This window comes from Strongylocentrotus purpuratus, unplaced genomic scaffold (genome assembly GCF_000002235.5).
Source record: "Strongylocentrotus purpuratus isolate Spur 01 unplaced genomic scaffold, Spur_5.0 spur5_scaffold_16, whole genome shotgun sequence".
In the NCBI taxonomy this organism is placed as follows: domain Eukaryota; kingdom Metazoa; phylum Echinodermata; class Echinoidea; order Camarodonta; family Strongylocentrotidae; genus Strongylocentrotus; species Strongylocentrotus purpuratus.
Genome location: NW_022145601.1, coordinates 19466794 through 19489190, shown reverse-complemented (window position 1 = coordinate 19489190; position 22397 = coordinate 19466794). Strand labels below are relative to the sequence as shown.

Genomic DNA, 22397 nt, shown 5'->3' with positions numbered 1-22397 from the left:
AAGTAATCCAGGAAATGAGCAGCCCAGCTCAGCGTGCGTTGCCAGGTTAAATCTTCACAAAATCCCCACCCAAACGACACTTAAAATATCCCCAAAGTTGCCAAATTTTGACAGAAAATCCCCAAATTCGTTTTTCATAAAACTCAATATTATTTTCATTCCCAAATATTTATTTTTCATCCCCAAAGACTTCAACAATCCCCCAATTTTTTTATTTTTTTTAATGTGGGGATTTTGGGGATGAGAATCGGCAACGCTGGCCTAGCTTGTCACTTCGGCGGTGGCCCGTGTCCTCAAAAAAGCTGATGGGGGGGGGGGGCAAGGGACTCTGTGACATTTGTTCGCCCAACCCCCCCCCCCCCCTCCCCCCAAAAGAAATAATAATAATAATAATAATAATAATAATAATAATAATAATAATAATAATAATAATAATAATAATAATAATAATAATAATAATAATAAATGAAATAAATACATAGAAATAGAATAAAATAAAATTACAAGTTTAAAAAAAAAGATAAGATTTTAAAAAATGGTCCCCGGATTTTTTTTTTTTTTTTTTTTTGTTTGGGGGGGGGGTTGCAACCCCCCCAACCCCCCCCCCCCCCCCCCCCCCCCCCTCTAGATCCGCTTCTGAGTGCATCTACAGGTAGACAGAAATAACCGTCTGATATCATCATTTCTTTAATAAAACTGACATTTGTTGACTAATCGGAGGTCTAGTGGAGCCAGACGTAGTCTCAGTGGAACAACCGACGATTAGAGAGACTGAAGCTTTTGGTCTAATCTACAGGTTGAATTGTTCTCTACTTGAACAAAAAAAAATTTCATCAGATTTATTTTACAAGATCGTGCATATTTTCCTATCCCATTTCAAAATGCTCGAGGGTTAGAATTTCACAATACTTGTTTAATTTGTGAAATACCCGTTTAGGGTATAAATTCGGGAAAAAACCTCTAAAACTACCCAATTTTAGCTTCAGAAGAAATCCTCGTCTGGAAAATCTGTGGTCACGCATGACTGCATGGGACCCCGGGGTATTCCCAATGGTTCGAGTTCGATGGGTATTCCCCTTTGAAAGAGTACCGGTACACATGGGAGTGATGGGATCGAGGCCGAGGCACCGCAAAAATGACGTCATACTAAGTAAAAATGTATGTAGCTATAACATATAAAATACAGAATCCACAACATATGGCAAAATGGCGCAATGCAACTGTCCTGCTAGCTGTACTGCACATGCCAATGTTAACCAGCGAAATAGAACAAGGAAATCTTGAGTTGGAGCTAACGTAAGTAACTCGATCATCATTATGATTTTCTCATCTAATTATTGACATTTTCCGAAAATGTCCGAATTTTTACAGGAAGGTAGTCCAATGCCAAGGTTTATTGAACTAAGTGAAATTGTATTATATGTTTGTGCTTCTGTTGGATGAGGGTTAGAAATAGATCTAAAAGTACCGGTAGTCAATTAATTCATCACCACTTTTCACTCCGACTCGTACTGACGGCGACGCAAAAGCTGCGTGGCGCTGGCTGGCTTGCGTGCTGGGGTGAGCTGTAGTGTGGGTGGCCGTGGAAAATACGGGAGGACAAGCGTGTGCGTGCACTTGTGAGTATGAAGGGGTGACCAAAGTTCGCGGATATTTTGACGATATTATGAAATGTGTTATTCGACCTATGATTTCTCATATTCTACACAAATTTATTTATTTTAATTATTACCGAATGGACGGCACAGTTTTTTATTACAAATTGGTTCAACTAGAAATGTTTTCGTCGAAGGATTCCAAGAGATATCGCGATCTAAAAATTTGGCGCTAATTCAGAATCATATCCATACTTTGGCCCGTAATTCCATACCAAAAATCAACTAAATCTTCATCAATTGTTTCAGATAATGGTCATGATTAACTGGGCTATTTGAGCACCTCAACGACTTTGGAGGCCCCCCATGATCTCGGCCGTTGAATGTCTGATGAACACAAAAATTTGCATGTTTGTAGATATTTACATAAGGAACAAGATAGTATAATTAGTTTTTTCCTAATATGCACATTTTTGTCGTTACCCTTACAAAAAAGTTGTATAGAATTCTATAGAACGCTTTATAGAGTTCTATAGAACTCTATAGAACTCTATAACATTCCAGATTCTCTATAGAACTTTTAAGAATTCTCTATAGAAAGCGGTTTCCTCTATAGAATTCTATAGAATAAGTTTTCTATAGATTTAAATTTCTATAGAAAAGTTAATTCTCTATAGAATTTTTAAGGTTGTCTATAGAAATCAGTTTCCTCTATAGAATTCTATAGAATAAGTTTTCTATAGATTTAAATTTCTATAGAAAAGTTAATTCTCTATAGAATATTTTAGGCTGTCTATAGAAATCAGTTTCTATAGAATTCTACAGAATAAGTTTTCTATAGATTGAAATTTCTATAGAAAAGTTAATTCTCTATAGAATTGTTAAGGTTGTCTATAGAAATGAGTTTCCTCTATAGAATTCTATAGAATAAGTTTTCTATAGATTTAAATTTCTATAGAAAATTTAATATAAAAAATGGCGTCCCCACTTCTCTATAGAATTTTTAAGGATGTCTATAGAAATCAGTTTTCTCTATAGAATTCTATAGAATAAGTTTCCTATAGATCTAAATTTCTATAGAATTCTATAGAATTTTTTTTCTATATGAAGATATGTATCTCATGCATATTCATGATAATTTGCATGTTTTCACAGAAAATGTAATTATCATGATCTGTCAAGCAAATGTGACAATTAACATCAATTTTGTGATTTATATTTTCTTAGACAATTATTGACAAATATAATATATATGTACGATTTTTTTAAACATGTAACTTAAGACGTAAAATAGATATATTAATATATGTAATTTACTAACCAGTAAAAACGTGTATAATTTTGTATATGTATGTAAGATCTCCGCACTACTTAATTAACAATATATACTCAACTGTATTATGCTTCAAATGATCTTTGTGATGGAGCTATTGCAGGAGTCTATATAAATATGTTTTAGTCGGTGGCCAGATGTCATGCAATATTGATTATTGATTGCTGGTCGCTACTGAATAATAAACTGGTTTTCAACTGGTAAATAATGGTCTATAGAATTATTTACAAAAAAACTTCTATAGAATTCTATAAAAAATATCTATAGAATTTCTATAGGCCATTCTATAGAATGTTTTATAGAGATTCTATAGATGTCCGTTATAGATTTCTATAGAATTTGTATAGAAAAGTGGCCCACTTTTCTATAGAATCTCTATAAAACATTTCTATAGAATTGCTATAGAATAAAATGGTCTATAGCATTCTTTATAAAAAAATTCTATAGAATTCTATAAAACAAATTCTATAGAATTTCTAAAGGCCATTCTATAGAATGTTTTATAGAGATTCTATAGAGGTCCGTTATAGATTTCTATAGAATTCTTATAGAAAAGTGGCCCACTTTTCTATAGAATTTCTATAAAACATTTCTATAGAATTGCGTATAGAAATTCTATAGAATTTTTTTTATAGAATTCTATAGAACTTTTTTGTAAGGGTATAGCCTAATTGATTATGCAAAATGCTAATTTTATGCATTTTAAAGAAAACTTTACATATTTGTCTGTAGACTTGTGAAGAATCTTGAAAATGTATTGAATAAATGTTTCCTTCATCTCAAATTCATGAGGTTTCATTATTTTTATGATATTTGAAAATGCATAGGTTAATTTGCATATATTATGAATACACAAATTACGCATTCGAAATTCATCATTTTATTTTCTTATGTATTTTATTGTTTTTTATTTCTTATATCTATTGTTTTATTTCTAATGTATTCTTTTGTTGTGAGGATCTGAGATTGGTATTGTATGGTCTGTTGTAAACAGGTGGTCAGCTCTGTTGAATAACAAAATATGAGTTGTATGCACTTACATTTGGGTGTCACACGACCTTTAACTTTAAGCTAGAGGGACTACAGGGGGGGGGGGGGGAACATTCGGTGTTACAGACGACTTCAAAGGGGCCTCTTGGACGATATGTTCATTCTTTCCAACTCCCTGGTCGTATATATTCAACTATGGTACATGATATTTCTCCATTGAGGGCATTATGATTATTCAATGTTTGTACAATGTCATGTCGTCATGCTTACTCCTAGAATAAATTTCTGGTGTCATTTTGTTTATTTGATTTCTCTCCAACTGGTCAAACACAACATTTTTCAGAGTTTTTTATGGAGCTTTCCCCATGCATAATCACTCACTCACTACCATATCATTTTCATTTCTCAGATTTTCTTAGAAAGTACGAGAAAACAGCTGAGAATGAAGAAGGCGGACAGAAGTACCATAACGAGGAACATCGTGACCCTCTCAAGGGACATGGACTTTGTGAGCGTGACCCAGGAACTTCTTGCCCGAGGCATCTTTGAAAATCATCGCATAGAGAAGTTTAATGTAAGTTGAATGTCATGTCCATAAGATTCATTTGTACCAATCAAACACAAATTTAAGAATACCCTACCAATAGGGTTTATGTACATAAGCGTTGAAGACCTAGGGGTTAGGGTTACAGTAGGTTTAGTGTTACTTAAAGTAGATATTCATTGATTTTAAAAACTAACTTTATTTTCATTATTAAAGTTGAAACTTTGATTCGGCAAAGTTATCAAAATTCAATGCTTGGAAACTTTTGAAGTACCGGTACTGATTATTATAAATTACAAAACTCTTAAATACAGCTCCGGCATAGCACCTAAAGAGCTCTACGAACGCTGCTGAGATGTGTGAGATCACAGGATGGAAATGATTTGCACTTGTAAGCAGACGATGTCCCATGACATCTCACACATTTAAGTGCCTGTTTTTTCATCTTCTCTTGAGTTCTTTCTCTTACTTAACTACCGTCAGGCTAAATGTATAATCTAGTGCCTCACTTTAAACCCCGCGCATGGTTTTATTTTTATGACAAATGCAGCGGTACAAAAATAAAGAAATCTGTCGCTTTTTAAACAAAATAAGACGCCATTGTATATTCAGCTGCACACACCGCGGTATGTTTTGCGTTTCAAGAGGGAACAAATGCCGTCCTTAATATCATTCCAGGGGTTTTTCAATTTGAAAGTTTGGTTTCTTTGATTGTTACTTAAAGGTAATAAAAAGTTTTGGTATGGGGTCATGAATTTGGTTCAAATGAATATATTGGAAGCATATGCAATCCTACAATATTCAGTGATCGTTGTCGCGGTTGAAATCGAGTCTAAAGTGATGAAATTGCAAATGATAAACTCTTTATGTTGTATAGCTCCCTCTCAAGGTCAAGATCTTAATTGAGCTTTTAAACAATGTTTCTTGACTAAAATCGACCAATTGGCTATTCCCGTTTGAAAGTTATATATATCACAACTACATATTCTGAGATTTTCATGGTCGCAGCTACCATTGTATGGCCCTAGACGCAATTCGAAATTTATCAAAATTTACCGGGAGCACCGATAACTTGTATGTTTAACTTTTCTCGAAAACAGAAGTTTTTTAGGGGCTAAATTTTCTAGTGCTTACATTGTATAATACATCAACAGGGGCATCCAAATATAGCAAAATTGTAAAAAATCACTATCCAGCCAACTTCTCAAAATTTTCTAAAACTTTGTATTACCTTTAAATATGAAGAATATATGATTTATGGGTAAAAATGTGAATTTCATTACCTTATTTGCATAAATTACCATAAATATGCAAATGAGTGGATTTTTCTAAAAAAATTAAAATACCATAGTAATCTTTAAACTTCACTTGACATGCATGCAAATTTTCACGGCGATCATAGGGGGGGGGGCCTTAAAGACATTCTGTTAGTATAATTTTTGGACATATATGATATTCCATTTTTTTGTATTAAAGAAATAAATTCAGCGATTCTTTCTCCTTATATTAATTATCAAAGACGGAGCCCAGCGAGAGGGGGAAGAACATGGCGCTCTTAATGGACATAGAGACGAGGGGTCCCAGGGCCTTCACTAGCCTAGTAGAGGCCCTGATCGAGGCCAACCAGGAACATTTAGCAAAGTTGCTAGGATACTCGGCGTCTGGACCTTCACAGGGCCAGATGGGCCAGGCACAGGCTACAACAGCTCATGACAATAGACCAGGTCCGTTTGGTCAACCTACCAAGCCAGTGCCAACGGGTAAGTAATTGGTAGATTGAAATATACAAGTTCTGGATACATAAATTAGAAAGCAAGAAAAAACGTTTTTCACCCAATTTTTGGGGTAATTGGCATATCAAAGTCTCTTTTTCTTTTTCTTCCTCTTCTTCTTCTACTATTTCTCCTTCTACTTCCTGTTTTTCTTCTTCTTCTTCCTGTTTTTCTTCTTCTTCTTCTTCTCCCACATAATATTTGATATAGTGCCCTTTTAAAGCGTTTTGGTCAGTTTTAACTGGTAAAATGCTTAATAAGAGACATTTTTTATTAATTTTGTCCTTGCATTAAAAGAATGCTTCACATTTTTATCTACCATGTAGGACATGGACAACATTAAACAACAATAAACACACCCATTTGGGAGGCCAAATGACCATACACCATGAACTTTGCCTGTTATTGATCATGTTGCTATTTTCATCTTTATTCTAGTTTGGCCTGCCAATGATGGCCATGGTGACTACAGCTCAACTCCGATGGATGTTTCAGGCTCGTATCCACAAATTATGTTGGATAGTGGTCTTGTAAGTGGATAGAATTCTCCCAAATCATTGTCTTTACATTTGTATCACATATATAACTCTCCTAATCCCAGTGCTTGTGGAAATCTATTTTGAAGGCATCAGATCAACCAATATCATGGGGAGGCTAATTCTGATGTAATTGCCTATGCACGCCTTTAATACTGTTTGTTATTGACAATATTTTAACAACGTGTTTCATGAAAGCAAAAAAATGTCTGTCTTTCGGATGCTGCACAGATTTTCTTTGAATCTGGTCATGAGAATGACCCATGTTCAAACTCTGATGGAGAATAACAAAAAAAAACAGCAAACAATTTGATGTTAAGCCTACACAAAACAATGACGCATTAAAATAGCACCCGCAAAGCCGAAGAAAAAACATCAGCTTGGCCCGTTGCATATAACCATGGACTTACTACAGGGAGGTGATGTTTTGACCACATAAAACATGTAAACTCATTTTTATATTAGGAAGCTTTATTTTATCCTTATCGTCTTGGATATTCAATATACAAAACAAGCTCTATGGCTTAATTATTACCCTCCCCTCTCCTCTGGCACATGTAGCAGTAGGTGGGCATTTACATCTACAGGGAGGTGATGTTTTGACCACACAAAAAACATGTATAATCCAAAGAAAATCAATGAAAAGAAGTTGAATTTATATTTTCAGAACTCATTTGTATCTTAAAAAGCTTTATTTCATCCTTTACATGTAGGATATTCAATATGTATACATACAATACTAGCTGTATGGCTTACACTGCCTCCATGCCATCTTAATTCTGCCACTGATGTCGCATTGCACCATTGATCTTAACTATTTGATTAAGAGAACAAATTTTTATGGTTGCGAAAAATCAGTAAAGTGTCCACTTTTATTGTTTATTGTTTTTGTATATGGTGAGGTCTGACCAGGCCTTATTGCATTCAAGTTCATGACAAATGCCTAGTGTAGCATTCTTCATTCACACATTCAAGCATCATATTTAAGCATCATATTTATAAAGTCAGAGAGCAGTATTTAGGTGTGTGTTACTTTATTGAGACCAGACATCCATCTGACTATTCGGCCTGCACCTAGTTTATATCAGCATCAAACAAAGCTAACAAAGTGCTCCTCTTACTTGCTGGCATGGCATACCTAATTTTAATCTTATGTGTAGTATTACCTGTAGCTAACTTAATTATTTTGGTTGCCAACCTAGTTTGGCTTGCTCGTCAAATTTGAATAGATTATGTCTAAAAAGATATAATAGTTTATTTAATCATCAAAAGCAAGTTAGGCAAAATTGAGCGTGGATAGAAGTTTCATGGTCTAGATTGGAAAGATATTTCTGTGTACTTACAAGAAAATGGGCCAGAATGAAATTGGCATTACTCTTTACCAAAGTTACCTATCAAAGAAAATATTGTTATGTCAAATCTTCATATGAAAAAATTAGACTGTTTTCTTCTTTGACTGCATGTAGGTTCAATTGCCCTATCCTATCCTACCTTCCCCCCCCCCCTCCTCCCCCCACCCTCGCCCCACCCCCCCAAAAAAAAATTTTTTTTTTAAAACAACAACAACAACATCAACAACACACATGTGTGAACGTTGGTCAAAATCATTCTAAATCACCATGTAATTTTTTGCTCCGATTAGGAATACAAAATGAAATCTCAACCTAGAGGTATAGCAGTTATCATCAACAACAAAAACTTCAATGCCATGCTGAAGCTGGGTCACATATTGGAGGACAGGCAAGGAACAGATGTAGATCGTGAAAAATTAAAGAATATGTTCGAGCAGCTCCAGTTTCAAGTTTCTGTACACAACGATTGTACAGGCATAGTGAGTACATGTACCGGTAGTCGTGATACAATGGAATTTTATCATGCATTATTGATTTATGTTCTCTTTTTTATTGAAAAAGTTTGAAATTCCTTTTCTTGCAATTGAAGCCAAACTAACAAATCATGCAACCCCTTTTGTGACCGCGCAAAATGTTATGATGATGATGATGATGATGAACAGCATTTGTATGGCGCCATATATCTGTTTAAAAAAACATTCAAAGGAGCGAGCTCCTCCAATAAAATTATCCATTTATGGGACTTCTAATTCAACCATTGGAAATCGAGGGGATTCAATTTGCAATCAAATCAGATGGATCAGAAGTGTTTATAGGAAGGAAAATGATGACCTATAAATCTTTATTCGCTTATGACCTAGCTAATTTTCTGTAATTTTCTTTTGATAAATACCATTTACTTGTAGTAATATTGAGCGTAATCTGCATTCGACTTGGTGACAATATTTTAAATGAGATGAGAAGTTGCAATGTTTTCATCCATTCCTTGAAACATCTGTTTAAAAATTTGTTCATGAGCCTTTGTGATTTAATGATTGTTTTTGCTCTCATCAAGTGACAATTTTTTTGAAAAGCACATAGTTCATTTATTTAAGTTTTTTATAATACTTTTATGATATTGTGAACCTTTTGCAGAAAATTAAGGAAATCATTGAACAAATGAGGAATTACAACCACTCCAGCTATGACTGCTTCATTTTAGCCATACTTAGCCATGGGAATAAGGGGGACGCTATTTATGGCACGGACGGCGATCATTGGACCTTAGAATACATAATGGATCAGTTTGGAGCTGATCTATGCCCGACTTTGAGTGGAAAGCCAAAGCTCTTCTTTGTACAAGCATGTCGAGGAGGTAAGTTTAATTTGGTAGTGTCTGTTGAAAGTTTAAAGGAAATCAGACCAACAGTAAGAAAATACATGTAATGATATTTTAATCACAACACATCTCAAAATCTTTATTTAGAGCCGAGTCATACTACTGAGTCATACCAATGAGCTTTCCATAGCATTGATCTGATGAGTGCTGAAAGGATTCATTGCGCAAGATGAGTGCAGCGTGTTTGCTGCGCGCCACGCTGATCTCTATTTGCAGCATGTAATAATGAGCCTCCTTTGTGAATTCGGGCCAATATGTTTTCGGATATCTGTCCGTCCCACTTTCTCGTTATCGCGATATTTCAAGAACCACTTAAGTTGTGAACTTCAAACTTGTGATAATATGTATGTTATACTCAAAATTTAAGTTGGATAGCATGCTGTTATACATGTAGGTCCTTGAAAAAACGAATTTTTTAGCCCAGTTAAAATTTTGATTAATGATATTGCCTTGGATTGATCTTTTGACAATTTTTGTTCTTGTATTCATGCTAGGGAAATATGATTACGGAGTACAGGTAAATGCAGTAGATGAAGCTGATAGTTCTGCATCCACCCGTAAGATGCCCTGTCAGAGCGACATGTTCCTTGCATATTCAACTGTGCCAGGTGAGATCTTGTTAGCTCCATGAGATGAACTGCTCTTTTGTGTCCAGGTCCATGCAAATTGAACTTTGAATTTTGGAATACCTTGAGGGGCACCTATTAGATTTTAATAGAGGTCCTTAATCTTAGGAGAAAATGGGCACTTTTTAGAAAAGGAAAAGGGGCACCTATCAGAAGTAACAGGGGCATTTTTCCAAAGTAAATAGAGAAAGTCTTTTAAAACATGATGTTTAATCCATTTTGTTCACATTCTGCACAACCATACATCACATTTCATCTATTTAAAGAAAAGTGAGAGATTAATAAATGGTAAGCTAAATAATGGGTGTCACTAAAAATCAATCATTTGAGACGCACCTCCGTACTTTCTCTCATGCGAGTAAATTTCATACCACATTTTGTCAACAACAAAAGTTATATTTGTGGATCTATAAGTGGTATTCTTTCCCTAGCCTTGTGGGTTTTTTTTAGTGGATCCCCCCCCCCCCCCAATTTCCTCAGAAATTAAGAATTTCTTGTAATAATTTTATTATGTGCAAAGTGTATTTGTATAGTTACCAGAAAAAATGAATTATGTATGAAAAATATGTAATATCTTTGTTTAACTTTCTGTTGGAAATGAAATAAATATGAATTGAATCGAAAAAAGTGGGCCAAACTTCAGCTTTATATCTTGAAGCAATAACACTCATATTTCAGCTCTATAATCTTCTGCAGGAGTAATACTTACCGGTATATGATATTGGATGGCTTTGAGTGGGATACAAGAATATATTGCTAGAGCTATGACAATATTGAACAAGTCGGAGACCAGTCCAATATAGTCATGGCGAGAGCAATATATTCTTGTATCACACAGACAAAGCCATGTAATATCATTATTATCTATATCAGGCTGACAAGCGAAATAACAAAAACAATTTTTGGTTTTCACATGCTTTTTTTGTGTGTGATATCGATATCGATATCGAAATTTGAAGTTCCTGGATGACTTAGCAATACAAAAACAATATTGGTCAGTCATCCGGGTACTGCGCTAAAGATACACTGATTTATTGTACCTCTTGGAAGTCTTATATAGATGATAATACATGATATTGTTTTATACAATAGATTTTCATGGTGTTTATTTTTTATAGGATATGTATCATGGAGGAATGCAGGTGGAAGCTGGTTTATTCAAGCTTTGACAGACGTCATTCCCCCACTCGCAGGATCAATGGATCTTGGCACTATGATGACTAGGGTAAGTAACAATACCTGTAGCTTATGATCCCACATTTGCTCTGGCGACAAGTGCTCAGGGCTGTATTTTGTCCACATGGCTCTGCTCCGCATTACAACATCGGCTTGATCAAGCATTATTTTCCCTCTAGACAGCTACGTTCTCAAAACTCTGGCTTACTTGTTACTCCTAGGGTTAAAACAAAGTGGGGGGAGCGAACCTTCGCTCATGCTGGGCCTTTATTATGGATACTCTCCCTCAATGGATCTAAAACAACAGTTATGCTGAAGTGTTAAAAAACAATCTTAAGAAATATCTGTTTAATTTAGCTTATAATCGATTACCATTACCTTTCATGTCTGTACCTTTCCTATTGCACTTTTGTATATATTTATCATGTATTTCATTTTTTGCACAAGCTGCACCTTGAGCTTTTGACTGTCAAGTGGATTTGGCGCCTTATAAATCTTATGTATTAATTATTATTATTATGGTTAGCGTAGAGATATCATAGTCGAGGAGTTTAATCACTCGACTGAAAATGGAAAGGATGTGGCTTTGAACACACATAGGAATTTAGGTGCTACTCATTGAAAGACTTGAGGTACTCTGGTTTTATTAAAAGAAGCTCAATTCCAACAGATCGAAATATAAGTGACATCATAAATAAAGAACCAATCAGAAACATAAAAATGGAATAGTATTACATAATGGAAGAATCCAGGGAAAGGGAAGAAACAATAGACAGTATGGAAGGGTGATCATGAGGTGTTCTGAATATAAATGAGAACTAAACAATAGAACCATGTGAAATGGTAATGGAACAACGTGTGGCAAAATGGCAATAAGAGTGACGTTTAAAGGTGGAGAGGGGAATGGAGGTCAGGAGTTCAAATGTAAATGAGATGCAAAGGAGATATAAAGTATAGAAAGCAAAATATAAATTAAACATGTACCTATGAGAAAAATTATAACCTTACATAATATTCCATCTTTCCAGACAAATGTCCTCATTTAAAAGATACGTTGTATTTTATAAATGATTCTGAAATACCATATCAAATCAAATCATGCAGTTTTTCTTTTCCTTTTCTTTTTTTTCTCTCAAAGATTTTTAGAAACAATGTGAATACGATTTTTAAAAAAAATGAAATTTGTTTAAAATAAAATATTACATACATTGATACATGTTTAGCAAAAATCTATATTTGTAATCTTTCAACAATGAAAATCTTTCTGACTTGAATAAACAACTTGCTAAATGCAATATTTTCTATTGGGGAAAAAATGCATGAAAAAATTCCTCTGGTTTGATGATCTACATAAATACAAAAATAATTTTCACTAAAGGTAAAGACCAGTTTTGGAAACGCCCCCCTCTCAAAAAATGAAATGGAAGCTCTTATTACCAATCATGTGAAAGAATATGTTTTGACTAATACGTGATCATACAAATTTTGCCGAGAAACCGCCTACTAATTGATATATTTGGTAAATTATTATATCTATTTGGACCAGATAGATATAACACATGTGTCACACACGTGTCGCGTAGTCCCATATACATCTTTCTGTGTACAGTGCTTGTAACTTTACCAAGACTGGGCCAAATTTCTTATCATTTTGATGATTCCAGAACCTTGCAGTACACACCAATATTAAATATGCTAGATGATCAAACTTTTCTGATCGATTCCATAACGTTTCTTTCACAATGCAATAACATGACCATAACTGGTCTTTATCTTTAAGAGAAAGACTATTTCAAGCACAAGTTGGCAATTTTCCATAAAGAATGTCCATGGCAACGTCTCTGCCTATATCATGGTTTCATGAATCACTGTTGGAGAATAAGTTTTTCAAATTTAATTTGAAAAAATATTTGCATTTTGAACTAAGTCTTTATAACCTGTCTTAGATTTAAGGAAACATTGCAAAACAAAGTTTCTTTTGCCAAAAATGTCCATAAATTAAGAAGTGTAAAAAGAAATATATTAATTTTGAATTCATGTATCTAAAATCCTTTTAAATCCAAATATATTAACATCTCAAACATCTTAACTTGTTTCAAATGACTCGAAATTAAGTTTCCACTTGATTCACATTATACTTTTTCAAAAACAATATACATCAATACACCAGTTTATGGTTACAAAAGTGCGCGTGCGCAGACATACGAGTTAACAACCAAATGACCTCTAGAGGTCAGTGGTTTATGCGTAAATTAAGATTGTGCCCATGCAAATTATGATGTGAGCGCACAGCGCAGCGCACAGGCAGTGATGTCATCATAATTTGCATTGGCGCAATCTTAATTTACGCATACTGACCTCTAGAGGTCATTTGGTTTGTTTACTCATAAATTAAAATAGCGCTCATACCCGTAAACTGGTGTATTGTATAATTAAGCTGTTATTTTCGCGAGGGTTTTATTTATTAACACACAAAAATATTGGCATCTTATCATTCCGGAGCGCGAAAATTTAAACATAAATTATATGCTTGCATCCTCGACCGCTAGCAACTAGTAGCTTATGTTCATAATGCAATGCTTTAGCCTCCTGCCCCGCACGTTCCTTCTCTCCCAGCTCGTATATTGCACAGATTGCACGACGCACGCACGTGATTCTCGTACATACGTATCGGTACGGTACTCTGCTGTATGTGGTGCGATGGGCTGCCTACGCGTGTGTATGTACTTATGTGAATGAGTCTGTGTGTGTATGGGTTGGCATGAGAAAGTGTGTGAATGCTTTGGCATGAGAAAGAGTGTGAATGCTTTATGCCCATTCATTAATTCTGCTTTGTGCTTTTCACGAAAGCAACGACTCGCGAAAATGTCTCTTAGCCCGTCATTCTCGAAAATATCAGCTTATATAGTAGTACAAAGTCACTACAGGGCTACAGGTCACTACAGGTTTCAAATGGACTCCATACATTATTTATGGCATGATTTATATTATGATATTGATCATCCCTTACAAAAAAGTACCATGTAAAAACCATGGTTTCAGTACCATGGTTACCATGGTTCTCATGGTGGATGGTAATTTGGACAAAGAACCATGGTAACCATGGTACTGAAAACCATGTAACACCGAAGTATGATAACCATGGTTCAGTGTTAACATGGTGTTCGGTACCATGGTTACCATGGTTCTCGGTACCATGGTTTTCGGTACCATGGTTCTCGGTACCATGGTTACCATGGTTCTCGGTACCATGGTTTTCGGTACCATGGTTCTTGGTACTATGACCATGGTTTTCGGTACCATGGTTCTCGGTACCATGGTTTTCGGTACCATGGTTCTTGGTACTATGACCATGGTTTTCGTTACCATGGTTCTTGGTACTATGACCATGGTTTTCGGTACCATGGTTACCATGGTTCTCCCATACCTTTCGTTACCATTGTTCTCCTGTACCCAGGTTGCCATGGTACTTGTACTATAATGTTACTGCACGTACCCAGTCGCCTTTCCATTCTGTATGTAGCTTAATAAAAAAGAAAGCATTGATTAAGTTAAGCACTTAAGCACTAAATTAAGCACTTTCAACACAGTATTCCTCATAATATCTGCCAGCCCTTGATCATTTAACTTTGAAAGAACATGCTGGTCTGCAAAGTAGACACAAAAATGACAGCAGCTGGCATGAAGTCCACTTTCAGCACAATTATCCATATTCTCAAGGTTCAGCCACTACTCTCGCAAACATCATCTGTTAACAAAAGACATCACAATAATGTTGATCATTATTGTCAAATGATCATATGACATATCAAACATCAAACAATGGAAACAATATGTTTACTTTTTTAAAGGCGTTTATTCAAACGAGCTAAAATCTAGCTCGCGTAAAATATATAAAACAATTTACAGTCGAAAACTGAAGTCTATTTCTATAGCGAAAGACTGCCGCTTGTTACATTGCATATGACACTAAACACTTTCAGCACACAGCAATATTATAAGTAAAGTGGTTAGTCTATTTCTATAGCGAAAGACTGCCGCTCGTATTCAATAGTACAATTTACAAACTGTCCTTCCAGCGGAGGTGCGAGATTCGTCGACGAATTTAGTTTGAAGAAACAGTTGGTAGCTAGGCCTACTTGCTATGGTAGATCATAGATGACATCGGTAATCATAATACAGTTCAAAAATGAATGATGACTGAAAGCCAAGAGTCTGCAATGTCGATCGGATGCGAAGTCCATGTATGGCGATGGTGAAAAATGGTATAGAGTTCGAAGTCGACGGTGATCGAAGACAGATCGAAAGTCGATAAATTCATCATTAGCCGGAGTCAGGATCAGACTTGCAAACGACGAAACGCAAATCGAAGACGAAGAAGGTAAAGATGAGGTTCTTACCTTCAATCAAAGTTTGACGTCGATGGTGTTCAAAGACAGAACAAAAGTTGATAATGCCAATGTCCAAATTCATTATTAGAGTTCGCAACAAACTTCAAGTTCAAACGCCAAAACGGAGGTCAACGACGAAGAAATGGTGATGGTGGCGTTGATGTTTCGGTCAAGATGATGATAAAGAAGGATGTCGATATGGAAACTACTCATTTGTCATGTTGCGTATATATCTGTAATTTAAAAAAGACAATTTTGAATTAAATTAAAAAAACAAAAATATGAATATCAACAACTGTCAACATGAAATCACACATGCAGTCACAGAACAGAGGCAGACATGACATCGATTAGCTTAATTCGTTAATTTGCTGGATTTTTATGCAGTATTCTATTTATTTTCTAAAAAGAATAAAACATTCAATCCTACGAACAATGACACTATATATTACTAACAGTAGATTTATATGACAATGTGTATGTAAATGGACAAACTTTGCTTTGAAAGTTTGAATGATATGCCCCATAAACCCATCGAGATACTACAACAAAATACGTACATGGAATCACACATGTTCAGTCTTAACTGTTATCCTGTCGAAGGTATTTTAAGTCCCAGTTGACAATGTCATAAATAACTATCTAGACATCGACAAGATCTATGTACATATTGTAAATAAAGTAGATGATTCTTAAACTTACCCATACTGTTGTATATTAGCCGGGAAAAAACAGAATTCAGCATGATTTTGCAGATCTAAAACACCAAGATGTCACGAGGCATGAAGCTGGACTGTGAAAAGTGCACGTACTAGCTATATTGCTGCATGTACACAGCATACACGTACACTGCACTGCATGTACAGCGATCCTCGGCACACAAAATGGCTGCTCCTTGTATGTGTAGCTGTAGCTGCCGCGCCTGTGCTGGTTGTGTGGGGTTGGGGCTTGTAGGTAATAGTCTTGACTTGTGCAGACCTTCTTTATGATATTTCAAGCTGTTGCACAATTTCTACATTTACACACTATTGATAAATGGCCAAATGAAAGTTGACTTTTCCACTCCTGTTTTCCCGTAATAAAAATTGCACAAGTCTTAAACTGCATTAATGCATATATTAAATTTTAGTCAGATTCCTAGCTGTATAGGTACACTTTTTAATTGTCAGTTTTTCATTTAAACTAAAATCTTAGAAAACTAAAGGGCTATGAAATTACATAATTTTACTGTAAACACGCGATATAGTTTTTCACTACAATTCTAATAAAATAACAAAATCATATTAATCATGTTTTTTATGATTCTTCTAATTATTTGTTTAACAATTGTTTTTATATATATTTTTTAATCATAATTTTTTCTATCTTGTTCTTAATGATTCTTAATTATTTTTGTTATAGTTCTGATATGTTTTGTTATTTGATTTCATGAGTCCGGTAAAATGATTTCATGCATTCGGTAATTTGTTGTTGTTTTTGTTTAAAAAATTTGCAAACGATTCCTACCAAACGACTTATAGCTGGACATTAATTGTATACTAACAAAGGTTATTGTATACTATTATTAGGCATTATTATCTATGTAATACTTATGTAAACATATAACCTCCTATTTGAGCGCAGAATTAAATCAATCAGACAAACAAAACAAACACAACATATGGTACTGAACCATGGTGTCGAAACATACAACTGCCAATTAAGTACCACAATGTACCATGTACAAATTTGGAAGTACCATGGTATACCATGGTACTTGTCATATAACCGTGGTAATACCATGGTTCTTGCATGGTAGTACCATGGTTAGAGACGAGTACCACAGGTACCATAGAGTACCATGGTACAAATTTGGAAGTACCATGGTATACGATGGTACTTGTCATATAACCATGGTAATACCATGGTTCTTTGATGGTAGTACCATGGTTAGAGACGAGTACCACAGGTACCATGGTGGTACCATGGTTTTACCATGGTTTTACCATGGTTACCATGGTACTTTTTTATCAGGGATGACATGTACATTATAACTATTTCATCTAGTCGTGTACTTGATTTTACTGTATTTTAATAGAAAATGAAGTAAATAAACAAACTGAGCTGGATAAAAAGTGGGTACCTAAACATGCTGCAAAAATTGGGAAATAATAATTTTGTGTCTGCACAGCAGAAGCTCCTCAAGTTTTAACCTCATTGATGTGTGTTCCTTCTCTTTTCAATATTCTCTTCAGGTCAACAACAAATTATCTAGAGATTTTGAGTCCGTTAGCGAGGAGAAATATAAGCAGGGATGTAAGCAGATTTCAGCCCCTGTCAATATGCTTACAAAGGATCTCTACTTCTTCTCAAAGCAAGACAGGGAAAACTTGACATACATGTAACAAGGTCGGCTAGAAGAGGCAACTGTTCTAGCGAGGATATATAGAAGGGATTTGGTGAGTGCCCCATTTAACTGATTCACTTGTCAGGCAGGATGTAGAAACATCATGGCAATCTTAGAAACAGATTATAATAGATATTGTTCATAACAACGTACCACATAGAAATATAGTTAATCCTTATCATGTTCCCTGGGTCCACTTCTTTTTTTATTTAGATTTTAATGACCTCCAATTTGTTAGTTCAAGATAAATGTCAATCATTTTTGCTGATGATACAAACCTTTTTATATCTGGTAATAATATCAATGAAATTAATTGTGCAATAAACACTGAGATGAACAAGGTTCATATTTGGTTCTCTGCCAATAAATTAGCACTGAATTATGAAAAGACATGTTATCTGCTGTTCAAACCTAAAAACAAGGGAAAAAATGTGAGAATGCCTTAAATGTTTTGGTTGGTAATTATGAAATACGAGTCAACCCTACAAAATTTCTTGGAGTTCATATTGATGCCAACTTAATCTGGAAAGAACATGTGAATCACATTCGTCAAAAGATATGAAGGACTATCGGAGTATCGAGTCGACTAAAATAAACATTTCCCCAAAGAATTTTATTATCATTAAAGGTAAAGACCAGTATTGGAAACGCCCCAATTTCAAAAAATGAAATGGAAGCTCTCATTACCAATCATGTGAAAGAATATGTTTTGACTAATACATGATGATACAAAATTTGCCGGTAACCGCCTACTAATTCATATATTTGGTAAATTTGTTTCTCTCATGGTCGTGTGAGAGATATAGGGTAGTCCCATATACATCTTTCTGTGTATAGTGCTTGTAACTTTACGAAGAATGGGCCAAATTTCTTATCATTTTGATGATTCCAGAACCTTGCAGATGCTAGATGCTAGATGATCAACCTTTTCTGATCGATTCCACTACGTTTCTTTCACAATGCAATCGCATGACCATTACTGGTCTTAACCTTTAACACATTGATTTTATCTCATATTATATACTGCAATATCATTTCTGCTCCTCTTCAGACTCACATACAACCTCTTCGACTTGAACTTCATTGGCTGCCTGTACGACAGAGAATAGCTTTTAAGATCCTACTACTGGTCTACTAGTCTCTCAACCACCGATGTCCCCCGTAGATAGCTGACTGCAATATGGTTCGTCGTCCTCAAGTCCGAAATACCCGCTCAGCATCACCCATCAGGATCACTCAGTGTCTTTCTAACAAATATGCTGGTGAATTGTCTTTCCCGGCATCGATTGCTGCAAAACTGTGAAACCAGCTACCTACTGCTGTGCAGACGGCCTCATCTGTTGACCACTTCAAGAAATTAATCAAGTCACATCTATTCTGCTAGAAATTACTTTATTACCAGCCTACTTTTACTGATCTTTGAGAAGTGACTAACTTTTGTTTATAAGTGGCCCAAACATTGTGGAGCGGTGTATGCAGCGCATTGTAACTGCAAGGGAAAGGGGCTATATCAAATATCTTTTGGATTGGATTGGATCAACGGGGGTAATTGTTCATTATATTATTAAATAGAATCATAGTCTTACAGAAACATGCTATACGTATTGTTAACAATGTACCACCACTATCCCATACTGATCTTTTATTTTAAAACTTCAACATTTTTGAAAATAATGAAAATAAATAGATTACAGATTGCATTTTTTATATTTTTATAATTTGACAACCTTTTACCCCAGACATTTTAGTGGTCCTTTTTCTTTGATTTTGCAATCCACAATTACAGTACTCGTACATCAACTTTTATACAACACCTACTAAGATTCTTGCAACCTTATTGGTCAATTCTTGATCACATGACATGCGCTAAAAGTACCATTGAACGGCATCATTCTCCAGCCGTGCAATTCCGTTTGATCCTTTCGCACCATTGCACTCTGACGTCACTAACAATGTACAAAGTATATGGTGAGCTAAGTGTTGCATTTAGGCCTAGGAAAACTGTTTTAAGCCCGTTAACGTCTGAGGTGTTGTATAAAACAAATAGTGAATGGTCTTTATTCATGCAATATTTTGCATTCGGTGAAAGATTAGACGCTCCATTCAACTCGGCTGCGCCTCATTGAATATAGCGTCTCTTATCTTTCACCTCGTGCAAAATCTTGTACCATTGCACTCATGGCCATTCACTATTTGTATAACATACACTTGCCGTGTACGAGTATAATTTTTCACGCAAAACAATAACTTTCACTGGAGCAAAATGCTGGAATGAAATGCCCAATGAGTTGAAAAAATCAAAGTTACCTGCTCAATGTAAACGCAAATACAAAGATTTTCTTTTGAAAACTGAAAAGTAAACACTATGGCTGGTTTTGTTTCATTCATTTAACAAAAAATACTATCATAGGATTGTGTTCAATTGAGCACCCTTCCTATTTCATATGCACTATTTCATGCAATGTAACACACACACACACAGAGTGTTTGAAATGGAACATTTGACATAATTATTCTGTCTGGAATATGTATGTATTACTCAAAAATACATGTAACTAAATCCTGGCAACTCATATATGCTCTCTGAAATAGTACATTTTGATACAATGATGCTAAATTCTATTTATGAAATATAGTATTTAAAGTGTTCAATCTGAAATAATACAAAGATAATGGAATAGTGATATTTAACTGATATAAGTAGTAAGTACTTACAAATTTTCCTGGAAGTGAATGACATGTGTTTGTTAATTTAGAAGAAATAATTTGTGGTTCTGAGGTATTGTATGGTATAAAGTAATTTTCATAGTTCATTACTGCATATTAGCAAAGTCAAAAATAATGAGTGATACAGTTTATCAACCCATAGCAGTTTTCCAATGGTCAAAATTAATCAGCATTTCTTCAAATCAGCAACAATTGCCAATTTAGAGACTTTAATGATTATTTTCAATTAAATTGCTCTTATTCATGAATGGCAACAGAAATGGACTAAAATTGTCCAGTTAATTTTGCCTTTTCTGAATTTCTGTTCATGTACGATTGTAATTCAGAGCGTTCTGTATCAAAAGATAAACACAAAACGTCACTTAAATATGACACTTAACTGCTGTGGGCCAATCATGGAATGTAAATTTGTATAAAAGGGAAATCTAAATTATATAAACATATATTGTCTATCATTATTTGTACCGTATACTAGAACATCATATCTGCCAACTGTTCCGATTTAATCGGAATATTCAAATTTTTCAAAATTCTGAATGATTTTTAAAATAATTTCTTTAAAGCCAATTATCGAGTGAGCAGCGAATTTGTACCGGGTATTAGTTTTTTGTACAGATTTAACGCGTATTGCCAGTTACACTACCGCTGCATACATGGCCATGGTAAGGCTGTGCAATCGCCTGTTAGAGATACTATGTCCCTTTTGCAGCCAACATCAAATTCTGTATAGAACTTTGTTAGAATTATGAATATGTTGTGTATGTCCTATCTGTGAAATTTAAATGTAAGCATTGTCCTAGTATTCAGATTATGCAAGGAAACCCGTTTACTGTCTAGACTTCCCTGTCAGACACTATTGAGTGACTGACTGACATCTTTTTATGCCTCCTCCGCCACCGAAGGTGGTGCCGGAGGCATCATGTTTTCGGGTTGTCCGTCCGTACGTCCGTACGTCCGTCCCGTTTGACCGTTATCACAATATCTCAAGAACCATTTAAGATTTAAACTTAAGACTCGGGAATAGTATTTATCACCATAGGAAGACGATCTGATTAGATTTTGGAGTACGTAGGTCAAAGGTCACAGGTCACAGAGGTCAACTTATGAAATTCCTTGCATTGAGTTTGTTAGCGCGATATCTCAAGAACCATTTGAGATTTAAACTTAAAACTTGAGGATAGTATGTATCACCATAGGAAGACGATCTGATAAGATTTTGGAGCACGTATGTCAAAGGTCAAGGGTCACAGAGGTCAACTTATGAAATTCCATACATTGAGATTGTTATCATGATATCTCAAGAACCACTGGAGATTTAAACTTCAAACTTAGTGATAGTGTGTATCACTATAGGAAAACAATCTGATTACATTTTGGAGCACGTAGGTCAAAGGTCAAGGGTCATAGAGGTCAACTTATGAAATTCCATACATTGAGATTGTTATCATGATATCTCAAGAACCACTGGAGATGTAAAAACTTCAAACTTAAGGATAGTATGTATCACCATAGGAAGACGATCTGATTAGATTGTGGAGCACGTAGGTCAAAGGTCAAGGGTCACAGAGGTCAACTTATGAAATTCCATACA

The 22397-nt window shown here is 35.1% G+C and overlaps 1 protein-coding gene and 1 long non-coding RNA gene across 2 annotated transcripts; one reads left to right on the top strand and one right to left on the bottom strand.

Moving 5' to 3' along the window:
* Positions 1-1207: 1207 nt before the first annotated feature.
* LOC584219 (caspase-3) lies at positions 1208-20132 on the top strand. The gene is made up of 10 exons (XM_030986992.1): positions 1208-1296; positions 4328-4492; positions 5982-6222; positions 6673-6764; positions 8413-8601; positions 9257-9476; positions 9995-10108; positions 11245-11351; positions 17928-18131; positions 19131-20132. Exons 2-9 carry the CDS (start codon positions 4361-4363, stop codon positions 18075-18077), a joined length of 1245 nt encoding a protein of 414 aa, XP_030842852.1. The 5' UTR covers positions 1208-1296; positions 4328-4360; the 3' UTR covers positions 18078-18131; positions 19131-20132.
* LOC105436899 lies at positions 15139-16946 on the bottom strand. The gene is made up of 2 exons (XR_970397.2): positions 16396-16946; positions 15139-15926 (listed from the first exon to the last, which is right to left on the bottom strand). It is a non-coding gene; the product is annotated as an uncharacterized LOC105436899 (long non-coding RNA).
* Positions 20133-22397: the final 2265 nt, after the last annotated feature.

Excerpts from the sequence above, each read along its gene's own strand:
- LOC584219 (XM_030986992.1), top strand. The coding sequence starts at position 4,361 with ATGAAGAAGGCGGACAGAAGTACCATAACGAGGAACATCGTGACCCTC. Across the intron at positions 6,223-6,672 it reads TACCAAGCCAGTGCCAACGG|TTTGGCCTGCCAATGATGGC; the intron begins GTAAGTAATTGG and ends TCTTTATTCTAG. Across the intron at positions 11,352-17,927 it reads TTGGCACTATGATGACTAGG|GTCAACAACAAATTATCTAG; the intron begins GTAAGTAACAAT and ends TATTCTCTTCAG.